General features: G+C 36.1%; 2 protein-coding genes across 3 annotated transcripts; one reads left to right on the top strand and one right to left on the bottom strand.

The window, feature by feature from the left end:
• Positions 1-1,203: 1,203 nt before the first annotated feature.
• On the bottom strand, positions 1,204-18,765 carry LOC126689236 (SAC3 family protein B). 2 transcript variants are annotated; one of them, XM_050384354.1, is made up of 16 exons: positions 18,447-18,765; positions 17,887-17,991; positions 17,114-17,203; positions 16,065-16,295; positions 9,635-9,877; positions 7,737-7,964; positions 7,394-7,644; positions 7,054-7,154; positions 6,725-6,940; positions 5,973-6,200; positions 5,803-5,894; positions 5,629-5,722; positions 4,744-4,836; positions 3,860-4,635; positions 3,661-3,775; positions 1,204-3,126 (listed from the first exon to the last, which is right to left on the bottom strand). In XM_050384354.1, the coding sequence occupies exons 1-16, from the start codon at positions 18,605-18,607 to the stop codon at positions 1,354-1,356; spliced, it is 4,797 nt and encodes a 1,598-aa protein (XP_050240311.1). In that variant the 5' UTR covers positions 18,608-18,765; the 3' UTR covers positions 1,204-1,353. The 2 variants fall into 2 exon arrangements, with proteins under 2 accessions (XP_050240311.1, XP_050240312.1); XM_050384355.1 differs by lacking the exon at positions 18,447-18,765 and having other exon boundaries at positions 17,114-17,192.
• Positions 18,766-23,436: 4,671 nt separating this feature from the next.
• On the top strand, positions 23,437-25,477 carry LOC126689235 (peptide methionine sulfoxide reductase B5-like). Its single transcript, XM_050384352.1, has 3 exons — positions 23,437-23,628; positions 24,729-24,885; positions 24,981-25,477. The coding sequence occupies exons 1-3, from the start codon at positions 23,531-23,533 to the stop codon at positions 25,143-25,145; spliced, it is 420 nt and encodes a 139-aa protein (XP_050240309.1). The 5' UTR covers positions 23,437-23,530; the 3' UTR covers positions 25,146-25,477.
• The last annotated feature ends 277 nt before the right edge of the window (positions 25,478-25,754 follow it).

Below are 25,754 nucleotides of genomic sequence, written 5' to 3'. Positions count from 1 at the left end.
GAAGATGTGAACAAGTCATGGGATGTACTTCATTGAATAATCAATAATGTTAGGTTGCAGTCGCAGTTGATTCAAAATGTAGTGGTGTGAGATTGTTATCATGCGAAGCAGATGACATCTCATGAGACCATCTTTCTTACAGTCATAGCACGTGGGTTGTACAAATTTGAGAAAAATAAGTCTCATGATGCCATCTCATAAGATAATTTTGCCATAATATAGACCTTTACAAGACCTTGGTGTCCACACATACGAGAGAGATAAGTCTCATGGTACTTTCTTTCTCATAAGATAATTCTTCTTTATTTGTAAGATGTGCCTTTACAAGACCTTGGCGTCCACAGTGACCCACATGCCTGTGGCTTTGCAAGCACCCTGAAGCCTCCTCATCCAGACAAATGTTAGGTTGTTGGTCCAGGGTGATGGGAAAGGGCTAGCCAATCACTGGAGACACAAGTGCTCCATGATGGTGACCCCTTCTTGTTGGCAACATTTAGTGATATTTTCACACTTAACAGGTGCCAAAAGAATTATCTATGACAGATTGAAAGTTTGACAGTCCCTCGTTCCCTTGGCACCAATGGTAGGACAAATTGAAACAGTGCCTCAAACTTGCACTTTGATCAATTTCTTTAACTGAGTTTCCGTTTAGGTTAGCTGCTACGTGATACTTAAAAAGCAATTGATAACATTGTTATAGTCTTTAGTGCAAAAACACAGTTTTATCTATTTGGATATAACTTTCTTCCAAACCAGTATGGAAGAATCTCTTTTAACTCTATATGTGGTGATTAAATTTATTAAAAACTGTATTTATTTAATCAAGGATTTTACTAATGTGTGCCCTTAGGGCACACATTAATTTCTATTTTTTGAAAAAAAATTTCTCGAGAATTGAAAAAGTAACGACAGCTTTTTCAATTTTCAAGAAAATGTTTCCAAAAACAGAAAGCTTAATGTGTACCCTTAGGGCACACATTAACCGGACCCTTTAATCAAATCACATAACCCATTAAAAAAGTCACGTGACTAAAAATATATATGGGTGGTCCCTTCAATTGCCACCTAGCAGGTCATATGATTTTTGGAGGTAAACTGTCCTATGGGGCCAATTTCAAAAAAGCACCCCATGAGTTATGATTTTTTTTTTTTTTTTCAATTTCAAAGTCTCTCTTTTCCTCCATGAAATTGTTAGGCCAGACAGTCTAGAACACATACAGGAGCCTTGAGAATAAATTACAAAATTGCAAGGCTATCGTTACTACCTCACTTGTACAAATAACTTTACAGGTATAGAAAATTCTCTCCCTCTTCTTGTAATAAGAAAACTAGTAAAACACAACAGTTAGCAGATCAAAAATAGATAGACAGCGTCTCATCTAGCTCGTTCTGCTTTATATTACACTGCTCCAATAACTTGCTTAAGTTTTCAGCTTCCTGGGTGGCTTTGCCAGCCACCACTATTTCAGTACGAGTAGTGTCGAATACATTCGTGTAAGACATCTCGTACGTGATGTCCAAATTACCATCCTGTACAACATCTCTTTCATCCTCCACTAAGTCATTTGTGTTAGTAGTAGCCTCATGAACTTCACCATTTGGGGCCATCCTTGAAAGAGGCTGAAAAGCTTCTGGCTGTGACTCATCCCCACCCAATAAAGGAGGGAGGCTACAACAACCTTCAATAATTTCATCTAGAGATGGATGATTTAAATAATGAGAAGGTACACTGTCTTCAAGCCCTAACATATCAACATCTCCTGTAATTGGAGGAGCTACTTGATGACACTCCAGAACATATGCCACAGAGAAGGACCCACTGGATAAATTCATTAACCGCCAATTAAAAATTCGGCGGAAAATCATAACCCACTTTGGAACAATACAGTAACACGAGTTATGGAGCTCAAGGTGAGCACTTTTTTGTAGCATTAGGGATGCCTCTTTCATTGCCTCAGTATATCGCATCATCTTACTTGACGTCAGGTACGTGACCAAGCAATTTTCGAGTTGTAGTCTCTGGTTCTTAATCTCTTTGCCCATATGGGAACCTCTGGCCAACCAGGATATATCATCAGTAAAAGCTGGAAGTTTACAGTCCCTTAGTGCACACATGAGCGGTTCAATTTTTTTCAGTGAATTCCATCCTATAGTTGGCAAGTACCACTTCACCACTCTATGCTCATCACTAGACTCCTCCAGCAAAGCAATCTCAGGACAAGGCCAGTTGGCAGGATTTGCTTTGGCAGCAGAAGCAATTTCTTCCAAAGACCAATCCAAGGCTTTATTGAAAGCAGAGATACAGTTATTCGGACTTACTTCAAAATCATTAATCCTCTCAAGCACCTCTAATGAAGAATTCAAGTGAGGAAGAACCAATTCACGTGTTTTCATGTTATGAAGGACAGGTTGCAGGGGTGATTCGCTTGCCAGCCACTTTAGTCCCTCCCTTAATTGCTCATCACTAAAAAACCCGTCTGATTGTTCCATCTCATGGTTTAAAACAAGGGGAAAGACCTGAAAGCTACTAATCTGTGACTTGTCAATCTCATGAAGGCCCAATTCATTGACCATAATAGAGAATGAATCTGGAGTCTCTTCCTTGCATGAGCCACTTAAGATCAGAAGGGGCAAGCAAGAACCAGAAGGTATTGACATTAGAAGTTTCTGGAGCTGGACTTTTTGATGATTCCATGGGATGTTATCTGATACAAGGAACAAAACTGCACTTGCACCAGCCACCGTCTCATCTAGATTATCAAAATCTGTATCCTTAACAATAGACAAACAGCAGGTCGGATCAGCATCATACTGGCTAGCCCATTTTCTCCATATTGACAGGCCAGGAGATGAAATTACTAGATCATCATCATCACCTTTGCTGAAAGGCATGAGCTTTGAAAGCAACCATGAGCCTGCTGGCAAACAAGCAACTTGGTTCCTCTGCTCCAATTTAAGAGAACATACAATAACTTTCCAGCACAGGCATTTGGCGTCTGGATTTCTTCTGCTAAGTATACCAGCTATAACATCTGAAACATTAAGTCTTGACCATGATTCTACATGCCTTTTATATCTTTCCCACATAACATGATCAATGTCAAACTCTCCAATATTGCTCGGTTGCTACATAGAAGAATGAAAAGCTTAAACAAAATATACCTAGGTAGAGAGAATCATTGAAAAACGTTTACTTGCCTAGTAAATGAACTCTTATTTTAACAATAATATATTTGAGAAATTCTTGCTATAGGTAACAATATTATACTTACTCATGTAATTGATGTAAGGTGCACATTTCATTGTTAGGTGCATCAAGTAAAAATACAAACTGCACTTAATTTTGATAACAGGAGATCATAACTAATTGAGTAGCATATAACAGGGAGTGGAGAGAAGAAACAGGGTGCTAGGATTTTATTATTATTTTTTCATTTTTAACCATCAGCAAAGTACGTATTTGTGAATTAGGAATATGAGAAAATATGGACGGTACATGCATCATTTTCTCCACTCTATTCAACAAGACAGGAGGAAGGAAATGGAAACCAAAAGGTGAGTGCTAAATAAACTTTCAATGGAATATTCTTCTTTAACTATTTTCTTGAAATAAATCATGAAGAAGAATGAACTAAATTTTTTAAAAATTCCAAAACTTACATCTTTGTTTTGTCGAATAGGTGGCCCCAATGATAACAAATCTAATGCAGCATTTGCTGCTAACTGCCTTTGTTCACGAACCTCCCTTCGCTTAATAGAACGCCGTTTCCATAACCTGACAACAGTAATGCAAGACTAAGGCATATGGTAGGAAAATAACCTCAACATACAATCAGAGCAGTAGAAGTAGAAAGAAAACCTTAAGATCAATTTGAGTTTCGCCTCAGCAGTTTCTTCATCATAATCATTGGTCACAACTTTGCAAATTTCATTTTCTTCATGAATATCTGTTGCTTCTGCATCTTCTAAGTTATTAAAAACCACACTTGGAGACCCAGAATTTTCCACTGCATAATCATATTTACCACCTGAAGCTCTCTCTTGCAGAACTGTTGTTGACACCATTTGTAGTGGCATTCCCCCAATGTCACAATGCATGTTTCTCTCAGTAGAGCTTCTGAAAAGGGCATCAGAATTTGGTTTCCCCACAATCCCAACTTTAGTGAGCTCGGGTCTGGGGGAACTGTGGGATAATAAGAAACCCCAAGGTGAAATAGAGGCATCAGCTGCCTGATGGTCATTTTCAACTTGTTTACTGACTGTTGGTGTAATGACTATTGGCTGAGGTTGTCGGCTGTCTTTTGGGGATAAAATAGCGTCAAGATCAGACATTTCTTCATCAATTCTATGGGTATAACTTTCCTTTTCAACATATGGGGTGGAGATCATGTCATGCTTATGTATCTTACTAAACTTAATCTCTTCCGTAGCTTTAGCAGGCGAGGATACAACTTGAGTTGAAGGTGAAACATCCTCAACTACCATTTTTGACCTTTTTATATGAACAAGTTCAGAACACTTAGTGGGATAGTCCTTATCAAGATTGAGAAATGGGCCTTCCTTCATCATATATGGCTCTTCAAATACTTTTATAGAGAACCCATGATACAGTAAGAGACTTTCTATGTCCTCATCCTAATTTCATCACCAAAGCATAAATGTAAGACAAGTTGAAACGGCACCCCCTCCCCAAAAAAAAGTGCAAAATCGATAGAATGTAAATTCATCAAGCCAAGAAAGTACCTCCATTGCAAGCCACTTTGCAACGTGCGTAACAGGGAGACCTTGATTATTCTGTAAACCTGAATGTAGAGAAGCAAGTGCCTGGGTACGTAACTGGTCAAAACAACATAACACGTGAGACAGCATTACCAATATTTGTCTTATGTGTGTGCAAGGTCTAGGGTTCAAAACCTACTAGGTGCATGTACTTAACAATTAAAAAATAAAAGATGAGTTGTGATTAACAGCCAGAAGAATATATATGTTTAATCTATTGCTAAGCCATTATGAATATTTTTTTGCAAGCCATTGCAGAATTGCAGACAATGCATTGTTTCAGAACTGTGGCCAGCTTTTCCAGCAATGAAGTCCAAGAATGTTCTATTGCAATACCCTTTTTTTTTTTGATAAGTGCAATACCCCATTAATCAAATGAAAGAACTTTTTTTTTTTTTTAATATCCTCCATAAGCATAATTATATAGACCATGGAACAATATAATCAACACAAAGTAGAGATTTCTAATTCATGAGGTGTGGTCCTTAATAGTGTGTGCTTCACGACTTCTCTTACTTTCCATTAATATATGCATATCCAAATGAGCTATATTCAAATGTACACTGATCTGGAAAACAGCATCACATATATAAGCACAAAAACAATGATGATATTAAAATAAATACGTAATTAATTATCACATATAATACAGCTTAGGTGGTTAATAAAGGAACTCTACTTTGAATACAGTGTCTTCCATCCAAAACAATATGCCAGAAGCACATGCATGTGTCACACAATTCACTAGTTTCTTCACTAACTAAACATATCATCACACATGCTTCATAGGTTAAACACTCTGCAATTCACTACTGTAAGCACTAAACCAGAAGCAACAGTTACTCAGACCTTTGCAAAGTGAGCATGAATTAGGCATGCTTGAAGGTAACTTGCTCTCCTCGCAAGCCGAAAGAAGGCAATAAAGTTACCTGTTCTGCAAGCTCTGTAAGAGCCAATCAATTCAACTATTAGATTGGTGATTAAAACAGTAACGTGAAAACAAATCAAATGTGAAGTGACAACCTTGCAACATCACGGGCAAATAGTACTTCTGGAGTCTGTCTTATCTCTGGAGTCATCTTTGCAAGATCAAGCGAGAGCTCTGCAGGTTCAACCTAGCAAGAACAGCTTATTTTGACAGACGACAATATAATGAAACCAGTACAATCAATCTGAATTTGCAGATGACTTACTTTATAGCCAGGATGCTTGTCCAGTTTGAGAAGTGCATAATAGCCCCGGAACTCTTTTTCTGTTGGTACATTTATTCCTCTCTTTCTGTGATCATCATACAACTGGAATAATTCAACTGATGTTTTATTCATCTGTTCAATATTAAGGTGTGCATCGAATCCTTCAGAAAAGCCCTCTCCTTTGGTGTGTTCACATAATTCATGCATTGCAATTATGTGAAGTCTTATCTGAAACCCACAACAATGGGCAAACAGATTAGTTTTGAAAATGATCCAATGAAGCTTTGCACATTAACAAACACATGCATATCCACCAATAAAACAATGCACAATAAATTAATTTGCCTTTCATTCTCCAAACATGACTCCAACTACAGCATCAAAAATCATATATAACATGAGGATAGTGGGTGCTCCCGATTTCTTTCATACATACATAATCAACAACTTTATATATTCAAAATGCATAATAAATGTACCACCACTACAAGAATCGCTAAAAAGTCACTTAGTTATCAATCCAGTAGATGCTTGTTGCCATATAACTCAACTAAAGAGGTCAGTTACACATGCTTGCATCTAAACATGCACTCTACAACCAAGAAGTATTCCTTTTTGGACCTCCACCCTGACAGAAGTACAGTATTTTAAAGGTGATGCAGAAAGCATATGCCAAAAAATAAATATAATGCAAAAGCCTTTGCAGACTATAAAATTAACCAGAAATTAAAGATATCATATTGAGGATATACCATCTGCTCCAGCATAACAATAGCCCCTTGATTGAAAATGTGCTGCATCCTCAGGTCCATTCGGATTGCCCTCATCCTATCCCACAAGAAGTTATATACGCCAAGAAACTTGTCATCATAAGGCTGATCTAGCAAATTGAGCAGATAATCAATCGTCTTCTGCAGGATTGGCATGGGACGTATCAAACCTGCTTCCCTCTCAGCTGTCCTAGTATACTGTGTAAGAATAGTACAAGAACCTCATATGAATGATGTATGGCCCAAAGTAATCCAAGAACAGATAACAATTTGCTTTATACAAAAAGTCCAAGGTGATACAAGGGGACTACCTTCTTAACAGCAAGGGATTTACTGGTTTGATTTCTATCACCATCCAAGCGTTCAAATTGATCTAGATCCCCTTTTCTTTCACGTTCTGCCCTCTCTGACTCTGGAAAAGAAAGCAAATTCCTAACTCATAATTAAAATTTCATACACTTACAACTTCTGCATAAATACAGGACAGATATTTGCTTTGAGTTACTAGAAAACCTGATATAACTAAGATTAAAAAGTAAAATATATGGGATTTTTCCAAAATCTGTATTTCTTCTTCGCCAAACAATTAAAAAAGAAATCTAAACTCAACAAAAAGACTGCAATCCTAGATCAGTAAGTTAAGAGACACACCGGGACACATATCTGGACATGACCCTGTTATGATGGTAGATGATTCTGAGGCATCATAATCAGATGAAACGTGGCCATTGGTGAAATCTCCTGCCAATTCTGGAGGGTGGTTCCCAACATATTTTTGCCTCTCCACCATAGACTGCTCATGTTTATTTGCTTTTTGGTCAGCAAAATCAGGACCATCTTGCACATTTGCATTTAATTCAACTTTGAAACGAGCTAATCGCTTTGCCTTGGCCTGCATTTCTCTGTAAATTACATGGAAATATTAGAAAACACAATATTATTATATATAAAGCATGACTAATATAAGCAATTAATGGAATCAGTGCACCTTTACCGTTCAGTATCATCTTGGGTGGAATCAGAATAATCAGGAAAGACTCGATCACTAGAAAGCAAAGGCGGTGACCTCGTTCTTTTGGGAGCTGGGGAGCTGGTGAGCTTCGTTGCTGCAACTTCGGTGACAGGATTGATTGCAGATGGTGAAAACCTCTGATGAATTTGAGAATCTGAAGTAGAAACGAAATTCGACCTAGTGCCCAACATAGGAGGAGATATTGAAGGCCTGGCAAGGAAATCATGCAACAAACCACTTAGACGTAAAGTTCTTTCTTTTTTCTTTAATGGGTGGCTTGGGTAAAGGAGGAGAAGATCTATGTGTTTTGTTTAAGCATCTATGTGTTTGTTTGCACTCTCATGTGTCTCATCCAAGGGCGGAGGGATTGGGGGGGGGGGGGGGGCACCTGCCCCCCCTGAACTTCCAAAATTTTTACTAATAATGGCAGTATATTGCATTGAAATGTATTATTTGCCCCTCTACAAAAAAGCCAAAAAACTTTTCTATTTATTGGGAACAACCTACTGCTACATGGTTCAGAATTCAGCAGCCTTAACTAGAACTCTGAGACTACTATAACTCTAATATAGAACTATGGGTCCCACCTAGTAATCATTAAAAAAAAAAAAAAAAACCTACTGCTAATGATATATGCCTATACGGAATAGGAATCACAGCAGCCTAATACTAATAGAACTCTGAAAAAAAAAGTGTATATATAGTACAGTATAAAGCATGCCTCCCATATTTATTTAAAAAAAAAAAAATTGAATGTTTTTAAAATTAAGTAAAGGGAGGAAAATAATTAGCTTTTAAAAAAAAGAAGTTTTAAATTTGATAATTCATTTGGTCAAATATTTCTATGCTCTACTCTTCCTCCATATCTCTCTAATTTAGGGGAATTAAAAATGAGGGATTAGAAGTAATTAGAACCCCTCCAAATCTCTCCCCCTCCTCCCTTAAAAAAATCCAAATAAGGTAATTTATCTTACTCTCCCTCGCTTTACTCTACTCCCCTCTATTCAAACAAGCTATTAGAGTTTCTGTTGAGTTTTTAAAAGCATTCAAGTTGAGTTTTTTAAAGAATTCAAGTCATTGAGTCACGTTTATATAGTCACAGGTATATTGCATACTCTTAATATTCACGTTTAAATTTTTTTAGATTAGTTTTTGACTTTCAATCTTGTCTTTTTATCTTGCCCCCCCGACCTAAATTCCTGGCTCCACCACTAGTCTCATCTCCTCATATTCTGAACAAAAATTATAAATAAACACCACTTTACAAGAATCAACTACTTGGTCAATTTTCTAATGTTATACCAAGAAATTGTCCCTTTCATACGAAAATGCTAACAGACCTCTGTTAGGCTTTCTACCATTTCTGTCCCATGACCATCCCACTACTCTCTTACTTAAAACTTCACCTCAAAATCCTGCTGGTATAATAGAGCTCTCCCTCTCTAACTAATAATGCTCTCTTTAGCACTTTATAGGGGTTAATATTAAAATCCATTTTTTTTAATCAGAAGATGTAACTTCTCATTTTCCAAAATGAGTTTTTTCCTCTCTTCTTTTTCCCTCTAAAAGGTATTGCGGCCACATCATCTGGGTGCAAAGTTTAATACTATTCTTTTAGGTTGCAACTAAATGTTCAAGAAAACTCCTTTCCTTATTTTGTTTTGGTGTTACTTAAGGCTTTATTGTTGTTGTGTTGTGTGCATTCACAGATTTTTTTTGTAAAAAATACAAAAATATATGTATAATTTTTTTTGAAGAAAATAAATATGTATACTTGTATGCAAATAATGTTAACTGACATCAATGTTAGACTATTGCCCCAAGGAAGAATTACAACAAACAACAAATCGAACATATCTAATAATATTTATGTAGTTTACCTTTTAGAGCCACTTTGAGCAAAATGCAAATTATCCTGTAGAACTTCGCTCCCAGATTGTAAAGGTGGGGACCTGGTTCTTTTCAGGACTTGAACACCACCAGTATCAGTTGAAAAACTTCTTGCAGAAGCATCAGAACCTAAATAGGGTGAAACTGATGGTTGATCTTGATGATCCAGCAAATCAGCATAATTGACTGGTGACCTAGGCCGATTATCCAATGGAGTGGAAAATGAAGCAGGCCTGTATTATGAAATGTAAATTGATCAAATGGAGATCACCAAGCAAGGAGGGGGAAGAGGAGGTAGGAAATTGAACAAATTAAGCAATGTAAGTAAACCACCAACAAAAATCTACAACCACGCATGTCGCCCTTAAATGATTATTTCATGCATACAGATCGATTATCTTTTTTCCAAAGATTCCACAGCAAAGAGTAACCATAAAGGAAGATAAAAGAACCATTGTTTGGAAGAACTGGAATGCCCAAGTGTTGTGGACTTGGACCAAAGCCTGAAACCTAAAGCATGGGTTCTCATGCACCATAAGTGGACACATGGTCAAAAATTCCAGCTTAAAATTACAAAACCAGTGGCAGAATGTTCTCACATGGCAAATTAGCAATTCCAAAAATCACCAATTGCTGATACTTTTTTGAGTTTTATGAATTTTTTCAAACACACATGAATGGTGCATGCACACGCATACATAGAGAATTGAACCTAAAACTTACCATTGAGCTTTACCAAAAGGAGGATGAAAAACCTCAAGAGAGATTCTTTTCAGAAAGCAACATGCAGAATTAAACCTAAAACTTACTCTCTTTTTCCTAAGTAGAATTAAATCTAAAACTTACCATTGAGATTCACCAAAAGAAGGATGAAAATCCCCAAAAGAGTGATTGTTTTCAAAAGCCAAAGGAGGTGATGGTGTTCTCAGAGGAATTATTTGACCAGGATTATCAACAAGCAGATCCGAGTGGCCACTGGATTAAGCAACACAAAGTAGAAAGGAGAAGGCTTAAAATAAAATCAGTCATGCAAGACACAAAGGGCCATGACTCCTTGTCAATGCAGTGAATAAACAACTAGAAATAATCTAATAAGGAAGAGGAATACACGTAGAAAAATTTCTTCTGAGGAATCAGTGGAAATTTCCATATGAAGATGAACAGAGCCTTAAGCAGTATAGACCTTCAGGAAATTTCTTTGAACTCAAGATTAACCAGTACTGGTTGACTGGTGTAGTATGTGTAAGGATAGTAGAGAATCTGTGGGTCATCTTTTGCTTCATTGCCCAATGGCTCATGATTTGTGGTCCCTTGTTTTCTTTGTGTTTAGAAATCAGGATGCATCGGGTGACGATGTACAAGGTGTTAAACATAATCTGAAATCTCTTATTGAAAAGGGATGGATGGAAGGCATAAAAATACTCTTGCGTGAGCAGCAATTCCTCCTTGCATCATGCAGGTAATTTGGAGGGAGCAGAATAGCTGCACATCTGATGGAGTAGAGAGATCTATAATTGAAATCAAATCTATTTTTGTACGTTCTTATTTGAATGATGCACCATGATTTTGAGAGGGGGGGAGGGTTCTTGTAATTCTTTAGTTGATATCATGGACCATTTGAGTCTTCAATTGTAATTTTTAGGAAGCTCTTATGCTACAGTTTCCCTTATTACTTGAAAAAAAAATTTTAATTTAAAAAAAAAAAAAAAACCCTTAAAACCCTTAAAACTCAAATATCAAATCTTTTTTTTTTTTTTTTACAGGTAATCAGAAGACTATAATTAATGAGTAAATAAGGAAAAATACAAGATGTTCATGATGATGAACAACAAGAAATAATAGAACAAACAACACAACAAAAAGAGGGTAATCAGGAAACTAAGCTAAGGGAAGACATAAACTCAGAGAGAGAAGAACAATCAGTAAAACCCCAACAACGAGACCACTCCAAAAGACTACGTTGGTATAAAACCTTTAACTCATCCAACGTCTTCTCATTGTCCTCAAAGGAACAATGATTTCGTTCCAATCACACAATCCACATTAGGGTGCGCACCCTAAAACCAAATTCCAAATGTACGAATTATGCTTCCCAAGCCACTGATGCCAACAAGATAACAAACCCGCCACCGATCTTGGCATAACCCAATGAATACTAAAAGCCTGAAGCATAAAAGTCCATTGGGAATGAGTAACAGGACAATGAAGAAGAAAGCGGTCTACCAACTCCCCATCACAACAACACATACAACACCAATTAGCCAAAAGGCGACCCTTAAGCATTCGATTATCCAAAGTGAGGATCCGACCATGTCAAACTATCCACAAAAAGAACGCCACGTGCTTAGGAATCTTTGGTTTCCAAACACCCTTCCAAGGAAACAAAGAATTTGAAGCACCTCAAATCGCATGGTAGTAAGACCGGGTGTCAAACTTACCATCATCTTTGAGCCGCCAATAAAGAGTATCTCTCCTATCATCCCGAGGAATACGAGTTTAGATAAGCTGAAGTAGAGAATAAGATGCAGCTAGCTCCCAATATTCAAAAGCTCTATAAAACCTTAAATCCCACACTCTAACAGTACCCCCTTCTAGAATCCATAAAACCTCAGAGATACAAGCATCCTTGACCGCTGAACACACATAGAGCTCAAGATAGAGATCTTTTAGAGTACTATCACCAATCCACCTATCATGCCAAAAGCAAATACAAGTGCCTTCGCCCACTACAAAAGACAGATGCTTAGAAAAGCTCTCCCACCCTTCATTAATGCTTCTCCATAGGCCACACCCATAAGTCCTCCTGCAAACTTTAGTACTCCACCCCCCTTGACCCTCACCATATTTTGTGAAGATAACTCGCAACCAAAGATGGGTAACTTCATGACCATATCTCCACAGTCATTTCCCTAATAAGCTTGATTAAATGACACCACACTTCTTATCCCCAAACCACCAATTTCAACAGGTAAACACACATTTTCCCAAGCCACCAAAGGATATTTGAAACTCCATTCATAAGACCCCCAAAGAAAATTCCTTTGAATATTTTCCAATCTAGCAACCACAGCTTTAGGAATAGTAAAAAGAGATAAAAAGTACGTAGGGAGACATAAGCCTACCACCCTTAGATAAATAGACGCTTCCACCCAGATAGTTTCTTCTCCATTTTCTCCAAAATAGGATTCCAAATCGAAGCTGTCTTAAAAGAAGTTCCCAACGGCATCCCCAAATATTTCGTAGGCAAACTACCTACTCTACATTGAAGAATATTAGCCAGTGCATCTAGATTATTCACCTCCCCAATAGGGACAATCTCACTTTTTTCCAACATTGACCTTCAAACCTGTAAAAGCCTGAAAACAAGACAACACCAACCTTATGGACAGCAACTGTTCCCTAGAGGCATCACAAAATAAGATAGTATCATCAGCAAATAACAGATGGGAAATACACACACCAACAGAGTTCACAACTCCCACATGAAAACCCCAAATAAGATTACACTTAAGATAGTATCATCAACAAATAGCAGATGGGAAATACACACACCAACAAAGTTCACAGCTCCCACATGAAAATCCCAATTGAGATTACACTCCTCTATCTTCTTCAAGAGTCTACTTAAAACCTCCATTATCAAGAGATACAAAAGCAGGGATAGTGGATCCCCTTGTCTTAACCCATGAGAACTTCCAAAAAATCCTTCAGGGGATCCATTTACTAGGACTAAAAAACGGACAGAAGTAACACAAGCCTTAATCCACCCCCTCCATTTCAACCCAAATCTCATCTAGCCTAGCAAATAAAACAAGGCCTCCCAATTCACATGGTCATAAGCTTTTTCAATATCAAGCTTGCAAACCACACCCAGTATTCTGCTCTTCAACCTGCTATCTAGGCATTCATTTGCAATAAGCATTGAATCTAGAATTTGCCTTCCACCAACAAACAAATTTTGAGTCTCAAAGATCAGATTATCCAAAACCACCCTCAACCTATTAGCCAACACCTTGGACAACAACTTGTACACACTACCCACCAAACTGATGGGGCGAAAGTCCTTAATGTTAACGGCATTACACTTCTTAGGAATTAAGGTGAGAAACGAAGCATTCATAGACCGTTCAAACATAGAGTGCCGATGGAAGTAATCAAAAAAATCCATGACATCCTTTTCCACAACACTTCAACATTTGTGAAAAAAAGTCATGGTGAAACCATCAGGACCAAGGAGCTTTATCACCCTCCATCTCCCTTAATACCTGGATGACTTCCTCCTTCGTGAACTCCTTCTCTAAGGATAACCGCTCATCCTCTTCAATACATGCAAAATCTAACACATCCATATTAGGACGCCCCACCTCAATTTCCTTATACAACCCCTAATAAAAGAGAACTATTTAAAAGCATACATTAGATTCAGCCTCATAAAGAACACCATCCACCTTAATCCTTTTAATTTGATTAGCATTTCTATGTGAATTTGCTAATCTATGAAAGAACCGAATATTATTATCGCCCTCCTTCACATACAAGGCCCGAGACTTTTGCCTCTAAGAAATCTACTCAAGAGAAACCAACTGTTCTATGTCTCCTTTGAGTTGAAGGCGACGAATCTGTTCCTCATTTGAAAGACTCACCAACTCCTCTCTCGCATCTAAACCCATCAACTCAGTCAGCAAGTTCTTCTTTCTAAAAGCCAAATCACCAAACTCTTCCCTGTTCCACTTTTTTAAATCAGCTTTCAAAGCCTTCAATTTTTGTGCCAAAATGAAACTTGGAGAGCCCGCAAAATTGTACCCATCCCACCATTGCTTAACTCTATCAACAAAATCCTCAACTTTCAACTACATATTTTCAAATTTAAAGGCACTTCGACCACGTCGAACAACACCAACTTCCAACAAAAGCAGGTAGTGGTTTGAAATAACACGAGGAAGCACCCATTGGGATACATTCTCAAAGTACTCCTCCCAATCAAGAGAAACCAAAGCCCTATCAATTATTGACATAAAGGGAAGACCAGAATCTCTAAACCAAGTGAAGGAGGCCCCCTCTAAAGGTAAATCAACTAAAGAATCATTCTTTATAAAATCTGAGAATGTGAACATAGCAGGGCTAAAAGACTCACAGCCAAGCCTTTCACTTGGGTACCTTATGATATTGAAATCACCTACTAGACACCATGCCATGGGCCACCTAGCACGCACTTGTGATAACTCCTCCCACAAAGTAGACCGTTGTCCACTATCATTAGGGCCATACACACCTATACAAGCCCAAACAAAGTCATCCACCACTCCTCTCAATAATACACTGACAGAAAACTGTCCAACAATTACATCCAACTTTTCAAAGACCCTCTTATCCCAAATCAGCATGACCCCTCCCGAAGTCTGCATAGCATCCAAAATAGCCCAATCAATGAAAGGACTACCCCATACACTCCAAACAAAAGCAACATCAATAAAAGATACTTTCGTTTCTTGAAAACATACAATATCACACTTGTACTCTTTTAGAAGATTCTTACAAACCTCTCTCTTCCGGGGATTGTTAAGCCCCCTTACATTCCAAGAAAGTAGTCGTAGAGCCATTTAAAACTACCAACAACCCCCACAGCAGTCGAACAAGCTTTGCTCCTACTCCTAGAAGAGAAACCATCATAATTAACATAAGAAATAAGCCCCTTAAGCTCCCTAAGACCTCGTGACCCTGAGTTTGCAGGTGCTTAGACACCCCATCATCTTTCACCTTGAGACATTCCTGTTCCAGAAGGCGAAACAGAGCCAAACATTAAGCTTCATGTTTCTCAATAGGGAAACCCACCATTTTACAGAAATTATTCATCAACTAGGACACCCAATTCGAAGGTGGCCCAGACTCTGTCACCTGTGTTCCCTCTTTAGAATCCTGAACCAACAACACCTCACTAAGATCATTAGGTTCCCACCAAGACAGAGGTTCACATTCCCTCTAATAGAGTTTAACCAATTACTAATACTTTAATACATGCTTTATTTGTACCATCTGACCAAATTTCTGTTATAGTTATGATTTCCCAGTCATCATTGCAAATATGATCAGAAAATATTCAGCCACATTTATTAAAGGCCAATTAAGCCACAGGTTTGACTTCATATTATCACAATTAAAAGGGAGTTTGTAGAGAAAAAGAACTCCAAAAATTTAATTGAGAAATTTTAGATGGAACCATTGATAAATACAGTAGGTCCAGGAAATTATAATCCGGCCAATATGGTGACTAATCATGGAACCATCAAACAAGAGAAGCTAGTGTGACATGATGCAAAATTTTAAAAGGATAACAACTACAAACTTTATACTAAAAAAACCTGAAGCAAGTCTGGATAGTGCATAAATTAAAGTCTGCTGAATAAGGTACAAAGAACTTACCTTGCACGGACAGGTTGACTAGAATAACCAGCAATATCACTATTTGGATACAATGAGGGAGGTGATTTGGTTCTTTCTGGGTTTTGAGATCGGGCAACCCTGGCTGTAATGTTAGTTCCAGAATTACGTGAAGCAAGAAGTGAAGCAGAAGACCCTTGATGGATTTGGGCTTCATAATCTTTAGAAAGAGATCTTTGCCTGTCACCCCAGCTAGGAGGAGTCTCCATCAACCTGGAGAAATCTGAGCTATTAATATGACATTATACAATGCAACAGGTTGTGCCACTTTCATAAATGAAGCTATAATTTTTCTTAAAAGCAGGGAAGGTTCTAAGATGTGGCTAGGCTAAATGTATTGAAATACATGACATAGAATTAGAATTACCACATCAAAAAAACAAAAAGCCCAAGTAAAACAACTACCAATATAAACCAGCCTTTTTTTCTTTAATTGTTAAGCAGCCTTTACCTAGGCATCGAATTTCTGGACCAACAACAGCTTGCCTCAGGTTGGTGGTAGCTAACCAATGCCTATGTGCTACCTCCAAGTGCTAAGTCCAATAGTAATAAGAAATTGGACAATAACCTTGATGTTTTAACATGTTACACAGATCCTTAAAAACATTAGTTTGGTCCAACGATTATAACATACTGACTATTCAGTGAACAATAGTTGATTTTTGAATGGATGTAATGCAATAGGTGGTACTAAATGCCATGCCTTTTTATTTTTGCAGACACGTAGTCTACATTTTTTTTTTGGGGGGGAGGGGTAACAAGTATACATGAGGGCATGGAGTTGACTTTGGATGCATTTGCAATACATAAAGAATATGGTAGCTGTTTATATAATAAATGTATCTTACGTAAGGGGCCCAACCTATCAACTTCCAAAACCCTTGGTATCCTTGTAGTATAGTACAAAAATTTTCTAGGGTACATTCAATGAAGTCTAGATAATAAACATTAAATACAGGCATTCTGAGAGGATAGATCCTAGCAGAAGAAACAAATGATGCAGAAAACATATGAGTTGCATAAATAATTACCTATGGACTCCTGCGGATGAATGAGGTGGATTAGCAGCAAAACGGGTGCTTTCAAAAGCTAATGGACGTGACTCTGCAGCTTCAGGTCCCCTTGTCAAAAGAAAACCCATAAGTTTTCTAAACTATAGAACAGTAATAAGAGGAGTTCGGGTTCCCAGAACATGACCAGAAAAGTGTCATATTAATATGCATGCAGGTTTCCAGAGGAGAGAGAGTGTCCAATCCTTAAAGTAGACTGTTCCCAAATATTAGGACAAACTATATGATCTTCACAGCAAATTTTTTACGATCTTGATTTGAACTGAGTGGAAAACAAGTTTTGGAGCTTTGGTAACGACCGAAGTAGTGCTAATTGATGTATTTTTAAAAAATACTGAATTACTGATGATGTGTAAAAATCTAAACTACTCATTTACTAATTGATGGTTAGGATTTTAAAAACTCTGGTAAATTAATCCTAAAAATTGTAGAGGATCTCAATCTACTCAGGTGGTTTAGGCCCAAGCTTGAGATTCTAATTTGTCTTCAAAGCCTAGTTGGATCATTTAATTGGGATCTGGTTTATATTTTTTGTGGTGCCTTTAAATATCTCATTTTAGGTTATTCATCTTATCAATTCCCAAAGGTTTTGGTCTCCTTGTCTCCAAATTTCAGTTATTAAAGCACTAAAGCATTCATTACAATTTTGCCAAAGACATAGTTATCCATTTATTGTTCATCGATGCATAGAAATATATAACTCTGTAAATTTGCATTTTGTTTAAAATACACACCTACGAATTCCAGAAGAGTTCTGATAAGCAGGACGGACTGCAGGACCAGCCCTCTCGAAAGCCAAAGGAGGTGACCGCTGCACTCCTATTAAAGCTCCTGGTCCCCTATAATCCAAACCAAAATCAACAACTTTTTTTTTGTGATCCACTAAAAACATTGAAAGGAGCTTCAAATACATAACAAAACCAGTAATGGGTCATGAATGATTATCGAAATATCTATCAAAACGTGATTTTGCCCCTATTCCCCTTTTGATGAACAACACCACCATAAAAATAATGCCCTTTTGGAATAGAAACAAGTCCTTTTCCCAATAGGGTTTTGTTTTGTAGTTCACAATAACACATAAAAAAAAAAAAACTAATAAAGACAATATCTTGGATACCCAGAAGCCAAAACAGATATAGAACACAAAACCCAACAATAAAGATCAAATCTTTAACTTTAAGCTATTCATAATTCATGGTTTTTTTATGCATGAAATTGCAAGAACATACATTGCTTTTGGTAGTGAAAGATTTTATACAAAGCTGAAAGAAATCTTAGAGAGAAACAGTACCTGGGTCTTGGAGTTGAAGATCGGAGGAGAGGGGCAGAAGTGGAAACATTGGGAAGTAGTGATAGTAATGGTGATTGTGGAGGTCCTGATGGGCCAGAAGCTTTGGTAAATCCAGCATAATCCCTCTTTCTTCTTTCTTCTTCTTCTAGTTGTTGCATCATTCTAGTATTATTGCACAACTCAAACTAAGAATAACAACCCAAGTGCACAAAATTTACTGAACTGTGCTTCTTTCTTTTGGTCTCAGTCTCTCTCAGTCTCAGGGTTTTTTGAATCCGTGGAGGATGTTCTTTCAGAAACGTTATGAGTTTTGAAAGCAAAAGCACAATGAAACGACGTAGTCCTTGTGTAGGGTCGGCCAGGCCTTTTAAATTTGGCCCAATCCTTTTGTTCCAATTTATAATTTCTTTAAGCTACAAGGTTCCATTTGGTTGAGAATATAAAAAATCATGAATGTTTGGTGCATGGGAAAAGTTGGAGAATGAAAAATATATACAGCTTTCTTTTTTTTCTTTTTTCTTATTTTAAGAAGAGACACCCATTTTTATTGGTAAAATTTAAAATAATTTTAAGTAAATAAACAAAAAAAAAAATACAAGAATAGTACGCATAAGAAGAGACCGGACTTTCAAAGAAGAGTCTTTTGAGTCAAATCTATCCAAACAATTGAGAAGGAACAACATTACAAGGTACAAACCATGTGCAAAATACCACCCCCGTCATGAAGATATAGGGGCTTGGTAGCTAAAGGAGGAAATCTACTAAGTGCTTGAGATCCAAAAAAAATTGGTGCAAAAAGAGCTTAAATATAGACCAATAGAGTCAAATTTGCGCTAAAAACACCTCTTAAGGGTTTTTTTTCACTTTTGTAAACCAATGGAAGGGACATTGTCGATTAAGGTTGACTTTAGACCCATAGAGGGGACAAAAAGAGTCACCACTAATGACATCAAAATAGCCCAAGAGAGGGATAGAAAAAACCCTTAAACGGAAGCTTATTTCATGAGTGGAGTTCACGGTGGAGGCAGGGAGGACTTCAACACACATTAGCACAAAAGGTACTAATGTGTGTCAAGAGACTTTCTATCTCTTGAGAAAGAGTTTTCAAAAATTCCTTCCAATTTTTCTTTTGTTTGGTTTATAAAAAATAGAGGAAAGAAATGATAGTTTGTATGAATTTGTTGTTATATCCTTCTAAAAGAAGTATATATTTTTTAACCTAATTTTATTTAGGGCATGAAGAATTGTAATAACATGAATCGTGAATAGCATAGATGAATTTTAGGTGACAAGTATCAAATCTATGTTGTACTTGTTGTAATGTATGTGCCATAAATTTGAATCAAGCTTAAAATGGGCTTCAATTGAGTATATAATTAATCTTTGGACGTAGGCAGATTTTTACTTATAAAAGTAAGATCTTTTAGATGTAGGTAAATTTTGGTAAGTGAATAATAAAAAAATTCCGACTAAAAAATTGTAGTAAACATTGAATTGGAATGCTTTAAAAAAAAAATGGCAATTGGGTGGTGAGTTGAAAGAAAAAACCAAAAAAAAAAAAAAAAAAAAAAACCAAAGATAAAATAAATCATTTTATCACATAACTAAGAGTAAAATAGTAACATAACCATTTAACTAAGAGCTTGTTAGTCGACAAAAGAATTGATGTTAATATCAGCAATGCCTTTTTTTTGTAGATATAAAAAAGTGGTGTCTCAGCTTTGAGCCAGACTATTTCACTTCTTACTCATTAAGCACGTTAGACACTGATAATGTAATTGATTAAATTTGAAACCTCAAAATTTCATCATGTTTATGCCCTAGACCAATAAACCAACTGCCTGAGTACCCTATCGAGGGATAACGTTGAAGTTAAACATGATATTCAAGATTGATAGTTAAAACTGTGTGGGAGAGTGTCGGTGTAACTTACCTTACACTTTTAAGATATTGTACATAGGTATCATCATTGGGCCACGTTGATTTTTGGGCCTTTCCCAATTCAACTTTTAATCCCTTATTAAGGCTTAAACTAATCCATAAAAGCATTGGACTGGATGGGCCACACTTCGGGATAAGCATCTTAATCAGACCTCATCCGGATCCGATGTAAAAACTATTGCACTGTGCAATTAACCATGTGTGAGAGAGAGGTGAAAAAACAAAGTGTAAAAGTGAAATAATAAAAAGTTGAGGGTTAAAAAAAAATTTATTTAAGAGTTGAAATTAAAAATGACTTTTGCAATTTTTAATCTCAACTGTTGATGTAAGGGCTGGCCCTTTCACTAGGCCAATTAGGCAATTGCCTAAGGCCCCCAAATGGAAGGAGGGCCCAAAAATTTTGGAAAAGAAGGGATAGTAGGGAAAAAAAAGAAGTGGTTTCAAACGAATCTAAAAAATCAAACACATTCTTTTGACAAAAAAACAAAATTTCTGTTATACCCGGTTAAACATTGTAGCACAAAAAAAAATTTTGGTCTAAATACAATCAATTATCCCAAAAATAACATCATTATCCTCTAGACAAACCAAAATTCAACAAGATAAACTACAAATCCGGTTTAAGAATTTGACCACAAATCAATCAATAATCAAAACAAATAAAAAATCTCAAATTCCTAAAATTTTTACCGTTTCTCTTTATTATTCTTGCTCTACTTTTTTCTCTTAACTCTTACTCTCCGCCTCTCTCATTCTTTCTCTTGCTAGCTGCTTGGCTCAAGCTTCCTTCGATCTAAATCATCCAATCGCATTTGATCTAAAAACTCTAAGGAGTGAGGACTGTCAAGCCGACTGCCTTTTTATTTTTTCGTTGCTGCATGCGTTTTGATTTTGCAGAATGGGTTTTGACATTTGAGGTATAACTTATAAGGCTTGGCTTTCTCTAGTTTAGATTTGTTAAGACTGGACTGTATATATTGAGTGATGGCTTAACATTTCACGTTTGGGCCTTCAAGTTTTTTTTTTTTTTGTTAGAGGTGTAATAGGATTTGTTTTATGTTTTTTGTGGATGGGTCTTATTAATAAGACTTGTGTAGCCATCTTGGCATCTTCTTGGCTGGGCTGGGCTGTGCTTAATTTTTTATTTATTTTTAATTTTAATCTTGTGTTTATTTATATATATATATATATATATATATTAGTTATTGGTAATATAATGAATAAATATTTATTTATGCAGGCTGAGATTGTTAAAAAAATTTTATTATTCGATGAAACTACAACAATACTTTTTTTTATAAATCAGGTTCTATTTCTTATTTACTCTACACTTGAAAGTTATTTTTTATTTTAGTCTTTATAAATATATTGTTTTATTATAAATGCCTACTAGAAAATATGCATTTGGATATGAAAAACTTAAAAAAAGAAAAAGAAAAATTAATTAAGTCTCAAAAAGGATCAATGGATAAATTTGTTATTAGTAATAAACAAAATATAACACAAAATTTAGATGAAAATATTACAAATGAGTAATAAATTCACCAAAAAAAGTTAGAAGATAATGAAATGATACAATTGCAAGATAACAATAATGTTTGATTTTGCAATACAATAAATCTTGATAATGAACTTCAAAAGAATTTAGAAGAAAATGAAAGTAATGATGAAAATGTCACAAATAAACAAGTTCACCATAATGATGTTCAACTAGAAGAAAATGAAAATAATAATGACATGTTGAATTATATTCCTTCAAATATTTATGATCCAGGTAATTTGAAAAATATTGACACAAAATTAAGAGATTTATTAGTAGAAAGAGGTCCAATTAGAGACAATGATATAATTTTTCCTAAAGTGATGACACTAGACATTTTTCTACCATTCAGTACACTTGAATATTATCAAATGGGGAGAAGCATGATAGAAAATGGCTAGCGTATTCAAAAGATATGGACCAAGTATTTTGTTTTTATTGCAAGTTGTTTGAGTTTAAACGTACTGGCCAACTATGTAATGAAGGAACTTGAGATTGGAAAAATATTAGTTTTAAAATTAGAAACCATGAAACAACTAAAGAGCATATTACTAACATGAACACTTGGCTAGATTTGAAAATGAGATTATCAAAAAAATAAAACAATAAATTTTAAATAAAATATATTATAATATAAAAATATTAATTTAATTAATACATTAAAAAGAAAACCACTTTAATTCTTGCCTTAAGTTCCAAAATGTATACGCGTAATTAGTTAGCTAGCAAATCAGGATATCCCCGGGTGGTGATATTTTTTGAGGATAAACGGCAGATCCTCGGATAGTGATTTAAAGAAAAGAAAAGGGCAATCTTTTTACATGCCACGTACCCTATTTTAATGTCTTCCTCCAAGGTACATTATCAACTCTCTTAAATATTCCTCGTTTTATCCAAAATTGATGTTTTTTTTTTTTGTTTTTTTTATAGTAAAGGCTAAAATAGCATTTTTATCCAGGCATTTTTGGATCACTTTAATTTTAGTAGTTGTCAATTTAATTGATATTATTTTCAACTTGTTATCACAAAATTTATATTTTTTGTTAATGAGTTATTTTTATAAATAATTTCAATTTATAACATTTGTCCCTGATAATTATTATTTATTATCAGATTAACTAAGGCACTAAATTAATTTTTGATTTAGGCGGGATTGAACCCATGTCTCTGGGCAAAATTTACTGAATAGTACTTTTTAAAGTTGCGCATCGTTGCATGACAAATTGAAACTCAAATTTGCTAAACTTGATTTTAGGTTAAAATTCAAATTTGTCATTCCAAAAAGAGTCTACATATCTAAATACCGAATGTTATCCCCCTAAAATTTACCTTAAAAAATACTATAATTTTACCCACGTATCTTTATCATCGGACATTTTTTACCAGTTAAGACTATTTGTCTTTTATGAGTTAATGGACCGAATTGACAACTTAAATGTATTAAAATGGCCCCAAAATGTAGGAGGAAAATGTATTTTCACACGTCCCAATTTTCAGTCCACGTTCATTTTGTGAATCAAGATTTTGTGTCTGAATTCACTATAAAAAAAAAAGGGTCAAAGAGAGAGAGAGGGGGTAATTGTGAGTAGCAGAGTTGTTGGACATGGCTGCACCTGAAGGTTCGGTTCAGAAAACTGAGGAGGAGTGGAGGGCTGTTCTCTCTCCTGAGCAGTTTCGGATTCTTCGCGAGAAAGGGACAGAGTAAATTCCCTGTCTTTGTCTTCTTAGTCATGTCGTTTTTTGCCACGTCATTGTTTGATCTTCTTGAATTCAGTGGATGATTTTTGTGAAGGGTTTGACTTTAATTAATGGGTGTTTGGCATTTTGGGCTGTATGATCGGTTTCTTAGAATATCATAGTATATAATTTCTGATGAATTAGCTGACTTTGATTTTTCTTTTTGTCTAGTTATGTTTACAGCTTAGATTTCTTTTTGTTGAGCACGGTTCATTGATCAAATATATGGTACATGATTTGTTCCTGTATATTGTTTATGTTTTGGATTGTTGGTATTTACTCAGTGTACAAGGCTCTGCAGATCTGCAGGGTCTGGGGGGTTTGGTTGATGATTGATATGTAGTCTAACCCGACCGAACCCATTTTTAACCCGCTTAAAATGACCAGTTTTGATAAAAACCGTTTTGACTCGCAATCCAATTGACCCAACCCAACCCGTCCGTTACTAGTCTTTGCCCCAATTTCAGTGGTGTTGCTATTCATGGTGTTACTACTTATTTATACCAGAAGAGAGCTTCAGCGGCTACTAGGGCCCTAGGCTCTTGGTTTACATGTCAAAAATTGTTTTGAGAGAAAGCTGGCTTAATATATATAGAAAAAAAAAAAAAAAAATTGATCATGTAGGTATGTAATTCCTGTAAAATGTTTTCTTGCAACAAGATCTCATAGACACACTCACATTGCCACAAGTAATCAACTGTTTGCTACAGTTTATTTTCATCTCTTTAAGTTTGTATTTAGTTCTTTTGACTTATAACTTTCTAGAACTTTACTTTCTCTAGGTACAGTTGTACTTTTTCCCCCAGCTTATCTTTTAATCCCAATAAGCCAACAAAAATAAGCTATTTGGCATGTTGCTACACGAACACACTCAATTATGTCTTATAATTTAAGATACCAATGGCATTGTAGCTTGGTTATATTTCTCCTCTCATTTTAAGGAGTAGGCGGCCCTTTAGTGTATGACTAACTGCAGGTGCAGTTGGTGCAGGATTTGTAGGGATAAGGATTCTTCTATTAGACGAGTTTGGACTGTCGGCATACTAACAGTGAATAATTTACAGGCTGAAAGGCACTGGGGAATATGACAAGTTCTATGAAGAAGGGATTTACAGCTGTGCTGGTTGTGGAACACCACTTTATAAGTCCACTACCAAATTTAACTCCGGCTGTGGTTGGCCTGCTTTCTTTGAGGGTTACCCTGGAGCCATAACTCGCACTGTGAGTCTATTCCTCATGTGCTAATATTTGTGATTGTTATGTGCAACATTTTTTATTGTTACTGATCACAAATTCACAATAAAACAACTATGCAGCCGGACCCAGATGGGAGGAGAACTGAGATTACATGCACAGCTTGTGGTGGGCACTTGGGTCATGTTTTCAAGGGGGAGGGATTCAAAACTCCTACTGATGAACGCCACTGTGTCAACAGTGTTTCAATTAAGTTTGTTCCTGCAAACTCTGCTCCTTCCTTGTGAAGTCTTTATGGTGTAGAGATGAATATGCATATTGTGTACAACCTTTGGGTTATGTCGTTTATGCAAACTGGAACGAACAATGTATTGAGCAGGGAGTGATGGAACGATGACTGATTGCAATTTCATGCTAATAAACCCTTTGTTTGTCTCTTTACATGGCTTTGTTGGTAGTTTTTAAGAAAAGGTCAGTTAGGCCTGCACCATGAAATTTATTGTGTACAATCTTTGGGTTATGTCGTTTATGCAAACTGGAAAGAACAATGTATTGGGCAGGGAATGATGGAACGATGACTAATTGCGATTTCATGCTTATAAACCCTTTGTTTGTCTCATTACATGGCTTTGTAGGTAGTTTTAAGAGAATGCCAGTTAGGCCTGCACCATGAAATTTATTTGTGGAAATGCATTTTTACTTGTATGCATGTCCAATTTTTTTATATTTTTCTTCTTAAAAGGAGCATTTAGAACTGGGAAGTAGAGAATGCTTGTTGTCCAATTTATTTTATTTTATTTTTTTATGAGTTTGTTGTCCGATTATTTATTGAAACTAGTTAGACAATTAACTAAGAAGAAATTCATCAATCTTCTGGTAAATGGAATTGGTATGGA

The sequence above is a fragment of the Quercus robur genome, chromosome 6 (assembly GCF_932294415.1).
Source record: "Quercus robur chromosome 6, dhQueRobu3.1, whole genome shotgun sequence".
NCBI classification, from domain to species: domain Eukaryota; kingdom Viridiplantae; phylum Streptophyta; class Magnoliopsida; order Fagales; family Fagaceae; genus Quercus; species Quercus robur.
The sequence above is the reverse complement of the archived record's forward strand: the minus strand, read 5'-3'. Positions and strand labels throughout refer to the sequence as shown.